Source organism: Salvelinus alpinus, chromosome 6 (assembly GCF_045679555.1).
Source record: "Salvelinus alpinus chromosome 6, SLU_Salpinus.1, whole genome shotgun sequence".
In the NCBI taxonomy this organism is placed as follows: Eukaryota; Metazoa; Chordata; class Actinopteri; order Salmoniformes; family Salmonidae; genus Salvelinus; species Salvelinus alpinus.
Window position 1 is genome coordinate 95,776,234 of NC_092091.1, and position 18,055 is coordinate 95,794,288.

The following is an 18,055-nucleotide window of genomic DNA, read 5'->3' on the forward strand; positions in this document are numbered from 1 at the left end:
TAATCTACACCACCAACATGTCTAGGATCAGGTGATGTAATCTACACCGTCAACACGTCTAGGATCAGGTGATGTAATCTACACCGTCAACACGTCTAGGATCAGGTGATGTAATCTACACCGTCAACACGTCTAGGATCAGGTGATGTAATCTACACCGTCAACACGTCTAGGATCAGGTGATGTAATCTACACCATCAACATGTCTAGGATCAGGTGTTGTAATCTACACCATCAACATGTCTAGGATCAGGTGATGTAATCTACACCATCAACATGTCTAGGATCAGGTGATGTAATCTACCCCATCAACACGTCTAGGATCAGGTGATGTAATCTACACCATCAACACGTCTAGGATCAGGTGTTGTAATCTACACCATCAACATGTCTAGGATCAGGTGATGTAATCTACACCAACATGTCTAGGATCAGGTGATGTAATCTACACCATCAACACGTCTAGGATCAGGTGATGTAATCTACACCATCAACACGTCTAGGATCAGGTGATGTAATCTACACCATCAACACGTCTAGGATCAGGTGATGTAATCTACACCATCAACATGTCTAGGATCAGGTGATGTAATCTACACCATCAACACGTCTAGGATCAGGTGATGTAATCTACAACATGTCTAGGATCAGGTGATGTAATCTACACCATCAACATGTCTAGGACCAGGTGATGTAATCTACACCGTCAACATGTCTAGGATCAGGTGATGTAATCTACACCATCACCATGTCTAGGATCAGGTGATGTAATCTACACCATCAACATGTCTAGGATCAGGTGGTGTAATCTACACCATCAACATGTCTAGGATCAGGTGATGTAATCTACACCGTCAACATGTCTAGGATCAGGTGATGTAATCTATACCATCAACATGTCTAGGATCAGGTGATGTAATCTACACCATCAACATGTCTAGGATCAGGTGATGTAATTTACACCATCAACATGTCTAGGATCAGGTGATGTAATCTACACCATCAACATGTCTAGGATCAGGTGATGTAATTTACACCATCAACATGTCTAGGATCAGGTGATGTAATCTACACCATCAACATGTCTAGGATCAGGTGATGTAATCTACACCATCAACATGTCTAGGATCAGGTGATGTAATCTACACCGTCAACATGTCTAGGATCAGGTGATGTAATCTACACCGTCAACATGTCTAGGATCAGGTGATGTAATCTACACCATCAACATGTCTAGGATCAGGTGATGTAATCTACACCATCAACATGTCTAGGATCAGGTGATGTAATCTACACCATCAACACGTCTAGGATCAGGTGATGTAATCTACACCATCAACATGTCTAGGAACAGGTGATGTTTTAATCTACAACATGTCTAGGATCAGGTGATGTAATCTACACCATCAACATGTCTAGGATCAGGTGATGTAATCTACACCGTCAACACGTCTAGGATCAGGTGATGTAATCTACAACATGTCTAGGATCAGGTGATGTAATCTACACCATCAACACGTCTAGGATCAGGTGATGTAATCTACAACATGTCTAGGATCAGGTGATGTAATCTACACCATCAACATGTCTAGGATCAGGTGATGTAATCTACACCATCAACACGTCTAGGATCAGGTGATGTAATCTACAACATGTCTAGGATCAGGTGATGTAATCTACACCAACAACATGTCTAGGATCAGGTGATGTAATCTACACCATCAACATGTCTAGGATCAGGTGATATAATCTACACCAACAACACGTCTAGGATCAGGTGATGTAATCTACACCATCAACATGTCTAGGATCAGGTGATGTAATCTACACCATCAACATGTCTAGGATCAGGTGATGTAATCTACACCAACATGTCTAGGATCAGGTGATGTAATCTACACCATCAACACGTCTAGGATCAGGTGATGTAATCTACACCATCAACACGTCTAGGATCAGGTGATGTAATCTACACCATCAACACGTCTAGGATCAGGTGATGTAATCTACACCATCAACATGTCTAGGATCAGGTGATGTAATCTACACCATCAACACGTCTAGGATCAGGTGATGTAATCTACAACATGTCTAGGATCAGGTGATGTAATCTACACCATCAACATGTCTAGGACCAGGTGATGTAATCTACACCGTCAACATGTCTAGGATCAGGTGATGTAATCTACACCATCACCATGTCTAGGATCAGGTGATGTAATCTACACCATCAACATGTCTAGGATCAGGTGGTGTAATCTACACCATCAACATGTCTAGGATCAGGTGATGTAATCTACACCGTCAACATGTCTAGGATCAGGTGATGTAATCTATACCATCAACATGTCTAGGATCAGGTGATGTAATCTACACCATCAACATGTCTAGGATCAGGTGATGTAATTTACACCATCAACATGTCTAGGATCAGGTGATGTAATCTACACCATCAACATGTCTAGGATCAGGTGATGTAATTTACACCATCAACATGTCTAGGATCAGGTGATGTAATCTACACCATCAACATGTCTAGGATCAGGTGATGTAATCTACACCATCAACATGTCTAGGATCAGGTGATGTAATCTACACCGTCAACATGTCTAGGATCAGGTGATGTAATCTACACCGTCAACATGTCTAGGATCAGGTGATGTAATCTACACCATCAACATGTCTAGGATCAGGTGATGTAATCTACACCATCAACATGTCTAGGATCAGGTGATGTAATCTACACCATCAACACGTCTAGGATCAGGTGATGTAATCTACACCATCAACATGTCTAGGAACAGGTGATGTTTTAATCTACAACATGTCTAGGATCAGGTGATGTAATCTACACCATCAACATGTCTAGGATCAGGTGATGTAATCTACACCGTCAACACGTCTAGGATCAGGTGATGTAATCTACAACATGTCTAGGATCAGGTGATGTAATCTACACCATCAACACGTCTAGGATCAGGTGATGTAATCTACAACATGTCTAGGATCAGGTGATGTAATCTACACCATCAACATGTCTAGGATCAGGTGATGTAATCTACACCATCAACACGTCTAGGATCAGGTGATGTAATCTACAACATGTCTAGGATCAGGTGATGTAATCTACACCAACAACATGTCTAGGATCAGGTGATGTAATCTACACCATCAACATGTCTAGGATCAGGTGATATAATCTACACCAACAACACGTCTAGGATCAGGTGATGTAATCTACACCATCAACATGTCTAGGATCAGGTGATGTAATCTACACCATCAACATGTCTAGGATCAGGTGATATAATCTACACCAACAACACGTCTAGGATCAGGTGATGTAATCTACACCATCAACATGTCTAGGATCAGGTGATGTAATCTACAACATGTCTTGGATCAGGTGATGTAATCTACACCGTCACCATGGTGATGTAAGGAACGTCAGATAAATGAACTATACACTTCTTATTACTCTTCATCGTCCTCATCCTCATCATCATCACGGCACAGTACAAAGTCTCAGGAAACATGGCCACAGAAATACACAATAACGTCCTCAATCACAATCTCACATTTTCTTTTTTTGAAGATTAAAATGTAACTAAGTCTTCTGGCGACTAAATAAACACACGATTGTTTTACTCAGTGGTCAAAACGACATAGATGACTTCTCTCCAACCCCCCCCCCCCCTAAAAACAAACAAAATGGACACGATATGTTGTTGTTAGTCAATCTAGTCAATCTTTCACTGCCTTTTAATACAAAAATAAAGAGGACAAATATAAATTAATATATATTAAAAGAGTCAGGCAGGTACATGAGTCAGATAGGTCACAGGTACAGGAGAGGAGAGGACAGGAGAGGAGAGGAGAGGACAGGAGAGGAGAGGAGAGGAGAGGAGAGGAGAGGAGAGGAGAGGAGAGGAGAGGAGAGGACAGGAGAGGAGAGGAGAGGAGAGGAGAGGAGAGGAGAGGAGAGGAGAGGACAGGAGAGGAGAGGAGAGGAGAGGAGAGGAGAGGACAGGACAGGACAGGACAGGAGAGGACAGGACAGGACAGGACAGGAGAGGAGAGGAGAGGAGAGGAGAGGAGAGGAGGGGAGGGGAGAGGAGAGGAGAGGAGAGGAGAGGAGAGGAGAGGAGAGGAGAGGAGAGGAGAGGAGAGGAGAGGAGAGGAGAGGAGAGGACAGGAGAGGAGAGGGAGAGGAGAGGACAGGAGAGGAGAGGACAGGACAGGACAGGACAGGAGAGGACAGGACAGGACAGGACAGGACAGGACAGGAGAGGAGAGGAGGAGAGGAGAGGAGAGGAGAGGAGAGGAGGGGAGGGGAGAGGAGAGGAGAGGAGAGGAGAGGAGAGGAGAGGAGAGGAGAGGAGGGGAGAGGAGAGGAGAGGAGAGGAGAGGAGAGGAGAGGAGGAGGCAAAGGGGCTTTTAACCTAATTACTACCTTATCAAAACAAAACTACACCATCTACGTGTGTGTGTGTGTGTGTGTGTGTGTGTGTGTGTGTGTGTGTGTGTGTGTGTTGTGTGGATGAAAGGGTTCCCTCCGTCTCCACCCTGACCCGAGACCAGAACAGCTCCACCTGGTGGTGAGTGTGTAGTACTACGGTTAATAGGTGGACTCCTAACAACACAGGAAACAGGAAGTACACAACAGGAAGTGGTCACCCGTCAGTGGAACACCGCTCGTCATCACGAGTCATCGTGCCAAAAAACGGAAAAGAAGGAACAGAGTCTTGTTGAGTCTTTTTCTCCGCTTGATAATAAAAATAAGTCAATTTTTTTGTATTTTACAAAAATCTCAGAGGAGATCTCTGAGGCAGTGAGCCCACAGTCCAGCGCTGGCAATATTCTGGTTGTTGTTGTAGTTTTTCTTTGTTTCGTCTTGACTTTTGGGGGGTTTACAAAAAGAAGGGGGATGAGGTCGGAGGAGGAGGAGGATAGGGGGATGAGGTCGGAGGAGGAGAGGGGGATGAGGTCGGAGGAGGAGAGGGGGAGGAGGTCGGAGGAGGAGGAGAGGGGGATGAGGTCGGAGGAGGAGAGGGGGATGAGGTCGGAGGAGGAGAGGGGGATGAGGTCGGAGGAGGAGAGGGGGATGAGGTCGGAGGAGGAGAGGGGGATGAGGTCGGAGGAGGAGGAGGAGAGGGGGATGAGGTCGGAGGAGGAGAGGGGGATGAGGTCGGAGGAGGAGGAAAGGGGGATGAGGTCGGAGGAGGAGGAAAGGGGGATGAGGTCGGAGGAGGAGAGGGGGATGAGGTCGGAGGAGGAGAGGGGGATGAGGTCGGAGGAGGAGGAAAGGGGGATGAGGTCGGAGGAGGAGAGGGGGATGAGGTCGGAGGAGGAGGAAAGGGGGATGAGGTCGGAGGAGGAGAGGGGGATGAGGTCAGATGAGGAGAGGGGGATGAGGTCGGAGGAGGAGAGGGGGATGAGGTCGGAGGAGAGGGAGAGGGGGATGAGGTCGGAGGAGGAGAGGGGGATGAGGTCGGAGGAGAGGGGGAGGGGGATGAGGTCGGAGGAGAGGGGGAGGGGGATGAGGTCGGAGGAGGAGAGGGGGATGAGGTCGGAGGAGAGGGAGAGGGAGGGGAGGTTGGAGGAGGAGAGAGGGAGGGGAGGTCGGAGGAGGAGAGAGGGAGGGACGGGTTTCCTTCCAGAGAGAGACAGGAACAGGAACAGGAGGTGGAACCTTTCATCCCAGGGTAAAGGGGGGACGTTTTACGAGGGAGGACACTTTGTACAGCCGCACTTCACCACCTTCTCCACTTCCTGTACGAAGGAGGAGCCGTCGGTGCAGTGGAAGGTGTATTTCCTGCGTTTGGAACGTAAAGGGGAGCAGCAGCCGCTCCCGCCCCCCCCGTCAGCGCCCTCCGGACAGGAACCGCGACACTCTAGACGGGAGACCTTCTCCTGGGTTTGACACGCCGAATAGCCCCTCTGGAGCTGGTAGACATCTCGGAGCCGTTCCCCTCGACAGACCACCTCTACAGGGGAAGGGAGAGAAAGAGGAAGGGATTAGAGAGAGAGAGAGAGAGAGACAGAGAAGATGGGCTTAGAGGGGGAGAGAGAGAGAGACAAGAAAGGCTTAGAGAGGGAAAGCGAGAGAGACAAGAGGCCTTAAGAAAGAGAATAAGGGCTTAGAGAGAGAGAGAGAGAGAGGAGGTGTGGATGGATGGATGGATGGATGGAGGGAGGGAGGAAGGAAGGAAGGAGATAACGAAGGAACAAGGAAGGAAGGAGATAACGAAGGAACAAGGAAGGAAGAGCGTGAAAGGAGAGAGCAGAGGATGCAGGTGAGGTTGGTGAAACACTGACTGAGGTTGAAACCAGCTGACAGGTGAGGCTGGTGAAACACTGACTGAGATTGTAACCAGCTGACAGGTGAGGTTGGTGAAACACTGACAGGTTGTAACCAGCTGACAGGTGAGGTTGGTGAAACACTGACTGAGGTTGTAACCAGCTGACAGGTGAGGTTGGTGAAACACTGACTGAGGTTGTAACCAGCTGACAGGTGAGGTTGGTGAAACACTGACTGAGGTTGTAACCAGCTGACAGGTGAGGTTGGTGAAACACTGACTGAGATTGTAACCAGCTGACAGGTGAGGTTGGTGAAACACTGACTGAGATTGTAACCAGCTGACAGGTGAGGTTGGTGAAACACTGACTGAGGTTGTAACCAGCTGACAGGTGAGGTTGGTGAAACACTGACTGAGGTTGTAACAAGCTGACAGGTGAGGTTGGTGAAACACTGACTGAGGTTGTAACCAGCTGACAGGTGAGGTTGATGAAACACTGACTGAGGTTGTAACCAGCTGACAGGTGAGGTTGGTGAAACACTGACTGAGGTTGTAACAAGCTGACAGGTGAGGTTGGTGAAACACTGACTGAGGTTGAAACACGCTGACAGGTGAGGTTGGTGAAACACTGACTGAGGTTGTAACCAGCTGACAGGTGAGGTTGGTGAAACACTGACTGAGGTTGAGACCAGCTGACAGGTGAGGTTGGTGAAACACTGACTGAGGTTGTAACCAGCTGACAGGTGAGGTTGGTGAAACACTGACTGAGGTTGTAACCAGCTGACAGGTGAGGTTGGTGAAACACTGACTGAGGTTGTAACCAGCTGACAGGTGAGGTTGGTGAAACACTGACTGAGGTTGTAACAAGCTGACAGGTGAGGTTGGTGAAACACTGACTGAGGTTGTAACCAGCTGACAGGTGAGGTTGGTGAAACACTGACTGAGATTGTAACCAGCTGACAGGTGAGGTTGGTGAAACACTGACTGAGATTGTAACCAGCTGACAGGTGAGGTTGGTGAAACACTGACTGAGGTTGTAACCAGCTGACAGGTGAGGTTGGTGAAACACTGACTGAGGTTGTAACAAGCTGACAGGTGAGGTTGGTGAAACACTGACTGAGGTTGTAACCAGCTGACAGGTGAGGTTGATGAAACACTGACTGAGGTTGTAACCAGCTGACAGGTGAGGTTGGTGAAACACTGACTGAGGTTGTAACAAGCTGACAGGTGAGGTTGGTGAAACACTGACTGAGGTTGAAACACGCTGACAGGTGAGGTTGGTGAAACACTGACTGAGGTTGTAACCAGCTGACAGGTGAGGTTGGTGAAACACTGACTGAGGTTGAGACCAGCTGACAGGTGAGGTTGGTGAAACACTGACTGAGGTTGTAACCAGCTGACAGGTGAGGTTGGTGAAACACTGACTGAGGTTGAAACACGCTGACAGGTGAGGTTGGTGAAACACTGACTGAGGTTGTAACCAGCTGACAGGTGAGGTTGGTGAAACACTGACTGAGGTTGTAACCAGCTGACAGGTGAGGTTGGTGAAACACTGACTGAGGTTGAGACCAGCTGACAGGTGAGGTTGGTGAAACACTGACTGAGGTTGAGACCAGCTGACAGGTGAGGTTGATGAAACACTGACTGAGGTTGAGACCAGCTGACAGGTGAGGTTGGTGAAACACTGACTGAGGTTGTAACACCCTGACAGGTGAGGTTGGTGAAACACTGACAGGTGAGGTTGGTGAAACACTGACTGAGGTTGTAACCAGCTGACAGGTGAGGTTGGTGAAACACTGACTGAGGTTGAGACCAGCTGACAGGTGAGGTTGGTGAAACACTGACTGAGGTTGTAACCAGCTGACAGGTGAGGTTGGTGAAACACTGACTGAGGTTGAGACCAGCTGACAGGTGAGGTTGGTGAAACACTGACTGAGGTTGAGACCAGCTGACAGGTGAGGTTGGTGAAACACTGACTGAGGTTGAGACCAGCTGACAGGTGAGGTTGGTGAAACACTGACTGAGGTTGTAACCAGCTGACAGGTGAGGTTGATGAAACACTGACTGAGGTTGTAACACTCTGACAGGTGAGGTTGGTGAAACACTGACTGAGGTTGTGACCAGCTGACAGGTGAGGTTGGTGAAACACTGACTGAGGTTGAGACCAGCTGACAGGTGAGGTTGGTGAAACACTGACTGAGGTTGTAACCAGCTGACAGGTGAGGTTGGTGAAACACTGACTGAGGTTGTAACCAGCTGACAGGTGAGGTTGGTGAAACACTGACTGAGGTTGAGACCAGCTGACAGGTGAGGTTGGTGAAACACTGACTGAGGTTGTAACCAGCTGACAGGTGAGGTTGGTGAAACACTGACTGAGGTTGAAACCAGCTGACAGGTGAGGTTGGTGAAACACTGACTGAGGTTGAAACCAGCTGACAGGTGAGGTTGGTGAAACACTGACTGAGGTTGTAACACGCTGACAGGTGAGGTTGGTGAAACACTGACTGAGGTTGAAACCAGCTGACAGGTGAGGTTGGTGAAACACTGACTGAGGTTGTAACCAGCTGACAGGTGAGGTTGGTGAAACACTGACTGAGGTTGAAACCAGCTGACAGGTGAGGTTGGTGAAACACTGACTGAGGTTGTAACACGCTGACAGGTGAGGTTGGTGAAACACTGACTGAGGTTGTGACCAGCTGACAGGTGAGGTTGGTGAAACACTGACTGAGGTTGTAACCAGCTGACAGGTGAGGTTGGTGAAACACTGACTGAGGTTGAAACACACTGACAGGTGAGGTTGGTGAAACACTGACTGAGGTTGAAACACACTGACAGGTGAGGTTGGTGAAACACTGACTGAGGTTGTGACCAGCTGACAGGTGAGGTTGGTGAAACACTGACTGAGGTTGAGACCAGCTGACAGGTGAGGTTGGTGAAACACTGACTGAGGTTGTAACACCCTGACAGGTGAGGTTGGTGAAACACTGACAGGTGAGGTTGAAACCAGCTGACAGGTGAGGTTGGTGAAACACTGACTGAGGTTGTAACCAGCTGACAGGTGAGGTTGGTGAAACACTGACTGAGGTTGTAACCAGCTGACAGGTGAGGTTGGTGAAACACTGACTGAGGTTGTAACCAGCTGACAGGTGAGGTTGGTGAAACACTGACTGAGGTTGTAACCAGCTGACAGGTGAGGTTGGTGAAACACTGACTGAGGTTGAGACCAGCTGACAGGTGAGGTTGGTGAAACACTGACTGAGGTTGTAACCAGCTGACAGGTGAGGTTGGTGAAACACTGACTGAGGTTGTAACCAGCTGACAGGTGAGGTTGGTGAAACACTGACTGAGGTTGAGACCAGCTGACAGGTGAGGTTGGTGAAACACTGACTGAGGTTGTAACCAGCTGACAGGTGAGGTTGGTGAAACACTGACTGAGGTTGAAACCAGCTGACAGGTGAGGTTGGTGAAACACTGACTGAGGTTGAAACCAGCTGACAGGTGAGGTTGGTGAAACACTGACTGAGGTTGTAACACGCTGACAGGTGAGGTTGGTGAAACACTGACTGAGGTTGTAACCAGCTGACAGGTGAGGTTGGTGAAACACTGACTGAGGTTGAAACCAGCTGACAGGTGAGGTTGGTGAAACACTGACTGAGGTTGTAACCAGCTGACAGGTGAGGTTGGTGAAACACTGACTGAGGTTGTAACCAGCTGACAGGTGAGGTTGATGAAACACTGACTGAGGTTGTAACACGCTGACAGGTGAGGTTGGTGAAACACTGACTGAGGTTGTGACCAGCTGACAGGTGAGGTTGGCGAAACACTGACTGAGGTTGAAACACGCTGACAGGTGAGGTTGTAACCAGCTGACAGGTGAGGTTGGTGAAACACTGACTGAGGTTGTAACCAGCTGACAGGTGAGGTTGATGAAACACTGACTGAGGTTGTAACACGCTGACAGGTGAGGTTGGTGAAACACTGACTGAGGTTGTGACCAGCTGACAGGTGAGGTTGGTGAAACACTGACTGAGGTTGAAACACGCTGACAGGTGAGGTTGTAACCAGCTGACAGGTGAGGTTGGTGAAACACTGACTGAGGTTGTAACCAGCTGACAGGTGAGGTTGGTGAAACACTGACTGAGGTTGAAACCAGCTGACAGGTGAGGTTGGTGAAACACTGACTGAGGTTGTGACCAGCTGACAGGTGAGGTTGGTGAAACACTGACTGAGGTTGTAACCAGCTAACAGGTGAGGTTGGTGAAACACTGACTGAGGTTGAAACACACTGACAGGTGAGGTTGGTGAAACACTGACTGAGGTTGAAACACACTGACAGGTGAGGTTGGTGAAACACTGACTGAGGTTGTGACCAGCTGACAGGTGAGGTTGGTGAAACACTGACTGAGGTTGAAACACACTGACAAGTGAGGTTGGTGAAACACTGACTGAGGTTGTAACCAGCTGACAGGTGAGGTTGGTGAAACACTGACTGAGGTTGAAACAGGCTGACAGGTGAGGTTGGTGAAACACTGACTGAGGTTGAAACACACTGACAGGTGAGGTTGGTGAAACACTGACTGAGGTTGTAACCAGCTGACAGGTGAGGTTGGTGAAACACTGACTGAGGTTGAAACCAGCTGACAGGTGAGGTTGGTGAAACACTGACTGAGGTTGAAACCAGCTGACAGGTGAGGTTGGTGAAACACTGACTGAGGTTGAAACCAGCTGACAGGTGAGGTTGGTGAAACACTGACTGAGGTTGAAACCAGCTGACAGGTGAGGTTGGTGAAACACTGACTGAGGTTGAAACACACTGACAGGTGAACGGAAAGCATGGTCTCCAACGCGATTGGCTGTGGAGGAGGATGGGTTAAGGAGAGGGGGTGGCGGGGCAGAGAGGGCTGACCTCTGACCTCTGAGAATCTCACCTGGGTGACCCCTCTGCCGGGGGGCGGAGGATCAGAGGCGGCTGGGGCAGACAGACACACAGACAGACAGCATAAAGTTAGAGCAGACAGCATAAAGGTAGAGCAGACAGCATAAAGGTAGAGCAGACAGCATAAAGGTAGAGCAGACAGCATAAAGGTAGAGCAGACAGCATAAAGGTAGAGCAGACAGCATAAAGGTAGAGCAGACAGCATAAAGTTAGAGCAGACAGCATAAATGTAGAGCAGACAGCATAAAGTTAGAGCAGACAGCATAAAGGTAGAGCAGACAGCATAAAGGTAGAGCAGACAGCATAAAGGTAGAGCAGACAGCATAAAGGTAGAGCAGACAGCATAAAGGTAGAGCAGACAGCATAAAGGTAGAGCAGACAGCATAAAGGTAGAGCAGACAGCATAAAGGTAGAGCAGACAGCATAAAGGTAGAGCAGACAGCATAAAGGTAGAGCAGACAGCATAAAGTTAGTTAGAGCAGACAGCATAAAGGTAGAGCAGACAGCATAAAGGTAGAGCAGACAGCATAAAGGTAGAGCAGACAGCACAAAGTTAGTTAGAGCAGACAGCATAAAGGTAGAGCAGACAGCATAAAGTTAGAGCAGACAGCACAAAGGTAGAGCAGACAGCATAAAGTTAGTTAGAGCAGACAGCATAAAGGTAGAGCAGACAGCATAAAGGTAGAGCAGACAGCACAAAGGTAGAGCAGACAGCATAAAGTTAGTTAGAGCAGACAGCATAAAGGTAGAGCAGACAGCATAAAGGTAGAGCAGACAGGGTTAAAACACTACCAGACAGACAGTGGCCTGATGAGACCGATGTGGAGACCCTCCCTCCCTCCCTCCCTCCCTCCCTCCCTCCCTCCCTCCCTCCCTCCCTCCCTCCCTCCCTCCCTCCCTCTCACCTCTGTCGCAGGCGTCCCCCGTGTATCCTGAGTTACATTAACAGTAGGCCTCCCTCCCTCCCTCCCTCCCTCCCTCCCTCCCTCCCTCCCTCCCTCCCTCCCTCCCTCCCTCCCTCCCTCCCTCCCTCCCTCCCTCCCTCCCTCCCTCTCACCTCTGTCGCAGGCGTCCCCCGTGTATCCTGAGTTACATTGACAGTAGGCCTCCCTCCCTCCCTCCCTCCCTCCCTCCCTCCCTCCCTCTCACCTCTGTCGCAGGCGTCCCCCGTGTATCCTGAGTTACATTGACAGTAGGCCTTGCCCAGGCCAGACAGCCTACATTTCCCATGTTTACACGTGGTCAGCTGACAGGGGTCCAGCACCTCCTGGTCTGCCTCGTCACACAGCACCCCGAGGAACCCTGGCTGGCAGCGACAAGAGTAGGAGTAGGAGTTGATAGGAAGACATGAACCATAGATACACCTGGAGGAGGAGGAGGGAGAGGATGGAGAGAAGGGGGAGGGAGAGAGAGAAGGGGGGAGGGAGAGAGAGAAGGGGGGAGGGAGAGAGAGAAGGGGGAGGGAGAGAGAGAAGGGGGAGGGAGAGAGAGAAGGGGGAGGGAGAGAGAGAAGGGGGAGGAGAAATACAATTTAAATGGATAGAAATCACATATACAACCAAACAGCAGCTGGTCAGCCAGCCATCACCCCTCCCCTCCACCCTCCCCTCCCCTCACTCACTCCATCCCTCTCACCTCATCCCCCCTCCCCTCACCCACAACCCTCACACCATCCCTCTCCACCCTCCCCTCACCCCCCATCCCTCTCCACCCTCCCCTCCCCCCCATCCCTCTCCATCCTCCCCTCCCCCCATCCCTCTCCATCCTCCCCTCCCCCCCTTCCCTCTCCATCCTCCCCTCCCCCCATCCCTCTCCACCCTCCCCTCACCCCCCCATCCCTCTCCACCCTCCCCTCACCCCCCATCCCTCTCCACCCTCCCCTCACCCCCATCCCTCTCCATCCTCCCCTCCCCCCTTCCCTCTCCATCCTCCCCTCCCCCCATCCCTCTCCACCCTCCCCTCACCCCCCATCCCTCTCCACCCTCCCCTCACCCCCATCCCTCTCCACCCTCCCCTCACCCCCATCCCTCTCCATCCTCCCCTCCCCCCTTCCCTCTCCATCCTCCCCTCCCCCCATCCCTCTCCACCCTCCCCTCACCCCCATCCCTCTCCACCCTCCCCTCACCCCCCATCCCTCTCCACCCTCCCCTCACCCCCATCCCTCTCCACCCTCCCCTCACCCCCTTCCCTCTCCATCCTCCCCTCCCCCCCATCCCTCTCCATCCTCCCCTCCCCCATCCCTCTCCACCCTCCCCTCACCCCCATCCCTCTCCACCCTCCCCTCACCCCCATCCCTCTCCATCCTCCCCTCCCCCCTTCCCTCTCCATCCTCCCCTCCCCCCCATCCCTCTCCACCCTCCCCTCACCCCCATCCCTCTCCATCCTCCCCTCCCCCCTTCCCTCTCCATCCTCCCCTCCCCCCTTCCCTCTCCATCCTCCCCTCACCCCCATCCCTCTCCATCCTCCCCTCACCCCCATCCCTCTCCATCCTCCCCTCACCCCCTTCCCTCTCCACCCTCCCCTCCCCCCATCCCTCTCCATCATCCACCCTCCCCTCCCCCCATCCCTCTCCACCCTCCCCCTCCCCTCCCTCCCATCCTTCCCCATCCTCCCCCAGTCCACTGACTTGTTCCCATCACAGGGGTTGTTGACCTGGTCCAGACAGCGGTCTCCGGTCCACCCAGGGTGGCAGGTACAGGAGAAGCCTCTCTGCCCAGTCGGGTGGCAGTCACCCTGGCCACACACACCTGCCTGGCATGGCTGGCACCCCGCTTCAACACCAGTCTGGATAACACAACAGGGTCAGGTCAGAGGTGTGACAGCGTGCGTATCCATGTGTCAGTGTGTGTGTGTGTGTGTGTGTGTGTGTGTGTGTGTGTGTGTGTGTGTGTGTGTGTGTGTGTGTGTGTGTCTACGTGTCAGTGTGTATGTGTCAATACATGTCCCTGCTCCAGCCCGACCCCCAGGTCCTGTACCTGTCCCTGCTCCAGCCCGACCCCCAGGTCCTGTACCTGTCCCTGCTCCAGCCTGACCCCCAGGTCCTGTACCTGTCCCTGCTCCAGCCTGACCCCCAGGTCCTGTACCTGTCCCTGCTCCAGCCTGACCCCCAGGTCCTGTACCTGTCCCTGCTCCAGCCTGACCCCCAGGTCCTGTACCTGTCCCTGCTCCAGCCTGACCCCCAGGTCCTGTACCTGTCCCTGCTCCAGTCTGACCACCAGGTCCTGTACCTGTCCCTGCTCCAGCCTGACCCCCAGGTCCTGTACCTGTCCCTGCTCCAGCCTGACCCCCAGGTCCTGTACCTGTCCCTGCTCCAGCCTGACCCACAGGTCCTGTACCTGTCCCTGCTCCAGCCTGACCTCCAGGTCCTGTACCTGTCCCTGCTCCAGCCTGACCCCCAGGTCCTGTACCTGTCCCTGCTCCAGCCTGACCCCCAGGTCCTGTCCCTGTCCCTGCTCCAGCCTGACCCTCAGATCCTGTACCTGTCCCTGCTCCAGCCCGACCCCCAGGTCCTGTACCTGTCCCTGCTCCAGCCTGACCCCCAGGTCCTGTACCTGTCCCTGCTCCAGCCTGACCCCCAGGTCCTGTACCTGTCCCTGCTCCAGCCTGACCCCCAGGTCCTGTACCTGTCCCTGCTCCAGCCTGACCCCCAGGTGCTGTCCCTGTCCCTGCTCCAGCCTGACCCCCAGGTCCTGTACCTGTCCCTGCTCCAGCCCGACCCCCAGGTCCTGTATCTGTCCCTGCTCCAGCCCGACCACCAGGTCCTGTCCCTGCTCCAGCCTGACCACCAGGTCCTGTCCCTGTCCCTGCTCCAGCCTGACCCCCAGGTCCTGTACCTGTCCCTGCTCCAGCCCGACCCCCAGGTCCTGTATCTGTCCCTGCTCCAGCCCGACCACCAGGTCCTGTCCCTGCTCCAGCCTGACCCCCAGGTCCTGTACCTGTCCCTGCTCCAGCCTGACCCCCAGGTCCTGTACCTGTCCCTGCTCCAGTCTGACCCCCAGGTCCTGTCCCTGCTCCAGTCTGACCCCCAGGTCCTGTACCTGTCCCTGCTCCAGCCCGACCCCCAGGTCCTGTCCCTGTCCCTGCTCCAGCCTGACCCCCAGGTCCTGTCCCTGCTCCAGCCTGACCCCCAGGTCCTGTCCCTGTCCCTGCTCCAGTCTGACCCACAGGTCCTGTACCTGTCGCTGCTCCAACCTGACCCCCAGGTCCTGTCCCTGTCCCTGCTCCAGTCTGACCCCCAGGTCCTGTACCTGTCCCTGCTCCAGCCTGACCCCCAGGTCCTGTCCCTGTCCCTGCTCCAGCCCAACCCCCAGGTCCTGTACCTGTCCCTGCTCCAGCCTGACCCCCAGGTCCTGTACCTGCTCCAGCCCGACCACCAGGTCCTGTACCTGTCCCTGCTCCAGCCTGACCCCCAGGTCCTGTCCCTGCTCCAGCCCGACCACCAGGTCCTGTACCTGTCCCTGCTCCAGCCTGACCCCCAGGTCCTGTACCTGTCCCTGCTCCAGCCTGACCCCCAGGTCCTGTACCTGTCCCTGCTCCAGCCTGACCCCCAGGTCCTGTACCTGCTCCAGCCCGACCACCAGGTCCTGTACCTGTCCCTGCTCCAGCCTGACCCCCAGATCCTGTACCTGTCCCTGCTCCAGCCTGACCCCCGGGTCCTGTACCTGTCCATGCTCCAGCCAGACCCCCAGGTCCTGTACCTGTCCGTGCTCCAGCCTGACCCCCGGGTCCTGTACCTGTCCCTGCTCCAGCCTGACCCCCAGGTCCTGTCCCTGTCCCTGCTCCAGCCTGACCACCAGGTCCTGTCCCTGCTCCAGCCCGACCCCCAGGTCCTGTACCTGTCCCTGCTCCAGCCTGACCCCCGGGTCCTGTACCTGTCCCTGCTCCAGCCCGACCCCCAGGTCCTGTACCTGTCCCTGCTCCAGCTTGACCCCCAGGTCCTGTACCTGTCCCTGCTCCAGCCCGACCCCCAGGTCCTGTACCTGTCCCTGCTCCAGCCTGACCCCCAGGTCCTGTACCTGTCCCTGCTCCAGCCCGACCCCCAGGTCCTGTACCTGTCCCTGCTCCAGCCTGACCCCCAGGTCCTGTCCCTGCTCCAGCCTGACCACCAGGTCCTGTACCTGTCCCTGCTCCAGCCTGACCCCCAGGTCCTGTACCTGTCCCTGCTCCAGCCTGACCCCCAGGTCCTGTACCTGTCCCTGCTCCAGCCTGACCCCCAGGTCCTGTACCTGCTCCAGCCCGACCCCCAGGTCCTGTACCTGTCCCTGCTCCAGCCCGACCCCCAGGTCCTGTCCCTGCTCCAGCCTGACCACCAGGTCCTGTACCTGTCCCTGCTCCAGCCTGACCCCCAGGTCCTGTACCTGCTCCAGCCCGACCCCCAGGTCCTGTACCTGTCCCTGCTCCAGCCTGACCCCCAGGTCCTGTACCTGCTCCAGCCCGGCCACCAGGTCCTGTACCTGTCCCTGCTCCAGCCCGACCCCCAGATCCTGCAGCTGTCCGTTGATGTAGAGGTTCCTGAGACAGCCGTGGAAGCTGCTCCCGTTCTGCCCCCCGGCTCCAGACTGCAGCGCTGCAGAGACTGACCAACGATCTGGCATACCTGAAGAGAGAAAGACAGAGAGAGAGAGAGAGAGAGAGAGAGAGAGAGAGAGTGAGAGTTTTGTAAGTGTAATGTTTACTGTTAATTTCTGATTGTTTAATTTCACTTTTGTTTATTATCTATTTCACCTGCTTTGGCAATGTTAATTAAGATATGTTTCCCATGCCAATAAAGCCCTTTGAATTTAATTGAATGTAGAGAGACACACACAGAGAGAAAGAGAAGGAGAGTGACACACAGAGATAGAAAGAGAAGAAGAGAGACACACAGAGATAGAAAGAGAAGAAGAGAGAGACACAGAGATATAGAAAGAGAAGAAGAGACACACACAGAGATAGAAAGAGAAGAAGAGAGAGACACAGAGATATAGAAAGAGAAGAAGAGACACACACAGAGATAGAAAGAGAAGAAGAGAGACACACAGAGATAGAAAGAGAAGAAGAGAGACACAGAGATATAGAAAGAGAAGAAGAGAGAGACACAGAGATATAGAAAGAGAAGAAGAGAGACACACAGAGATATAGAAAGAGAAGAACATAGACTCACAGAGAGAGAAAGAGAAGAAGAGAGACACACAGAGAGAGAGAAAGAGAAGAAGAGAGACACACAGAGAGAGAGAAAGAGAAGAAGAGAGGATACTTCACATATGGAACCAACACGTTTTATAGCCTGCTAAGGTAAAGGGAGCTACAATACGTCCCAGAAACCCCCTCTTCCCAACACACCCAGTGTATAACGTACCTCCCAGGTACAGAGGAGAATCCATGCTGAGTGTTGACTGTTTACTCAGAGAGTTGATAGACTTGACTGGTCCGCCATCAACAGACAGAGACACAGTCTGATCTGATGCCACCAACTCTACCACATGGAATACGCCATCATTTACTGTCTCCACACTGAGAGAGAGAGAGGGAGGAGAGAGAGAGAGAGGGAGGAGAGAGACAGAGAGAGAGAGAGAGAGAGAGAGAGAGAGAGAGAGAGAGAGAGAGAGAGAGAGAGTGGTGTTATGGTGTGTGGTATGGTGTGTGTGAGTGGTGTGTGTGTGTGTGTGTGTGTGTGTGTGTGTGTGTGTGTGTGTGTGTGTGTGTGTGTGTGTGTGTGTGTGTGTGTGTGTGTGTGTGTGTGTGTGTGTGTGTGTGTGTGTGTGTGTGTGTGTGTGTGTGTATGTTACCTGTATATAGCAGAGGCAGGGTTTGTTCCAGTGTGGTAGCTGACACGGAGACG

The 18,055-nt window shown here is 52.7% G+C and overlaps 1 protein-coding gene and 1 long non-coding RNA gene across 7 annotated transcripts in view; one reads left to right on the forward strand and one right to left on the reverse strand.

The window, feature by feature from the left end:
- The first annotated feature begins 330 nt into the window (after positions 1–330).
- Positions 331–1,500, forward strand: LOC139579635 (uncharacterized). Its single transcript, XR_011675810.1, has 4 exons — positions 331–401; positions 436–509; positions 584–651; positions 1,426–1,500. It is a non-coding gene; the product is annotated as an uncharacterized lncRNA (long non-coding RNA).
- Positions 1,501–5,497: 3,997 nt separating this feature from the next.
- Positions 5,498–18,055, reverse strand: part of slit2 (slit homolog 2 (Drosophila)) — a 270,241-nt gene continuing 257,683 nt past the window's right edge. For 2 of the 6 annotated variants that reach the window (XM_071408462.1, XM_071408457.1), the window contains 6 exons: positions 18,003–18,055; positions 17,573–17,727; positions 16,689–16,831; positions 13,862–14,019; positions 12,385–12,599; positions 5,498–5,987 (listed from right to left, as the gene is read on the reverse strand). The exon at positions 18,003–18,055 is cut by the window's right edge and continues 78 nt beyond it. In XM_071408462.1, coding sequence (XP_071264563.1) covers positions 5,722–5,987; positions 12,385–12,599; positions 13,862–14,019; positions 16,689–16,831; positions 17,573–17,727; positions 18,003–18,055 — 990 coding nt within the window. In that variant the 3' untranslated portion in view covers positions 5,498–5,721. Of the gene's footprint in view, positions 5,988–11,227; positions 11,269–12,384; positions 12,600–13,861; positions 14,020–16,688; positions 16,832–17,572; positions 17,728–18,002 lie in introns of all 6 variants that reach the window. The other 4 variants (XM_071408459.1, XM_071408458.1, XM_071408463.1 and 1 more) reach the window with 3 other exon arrangements.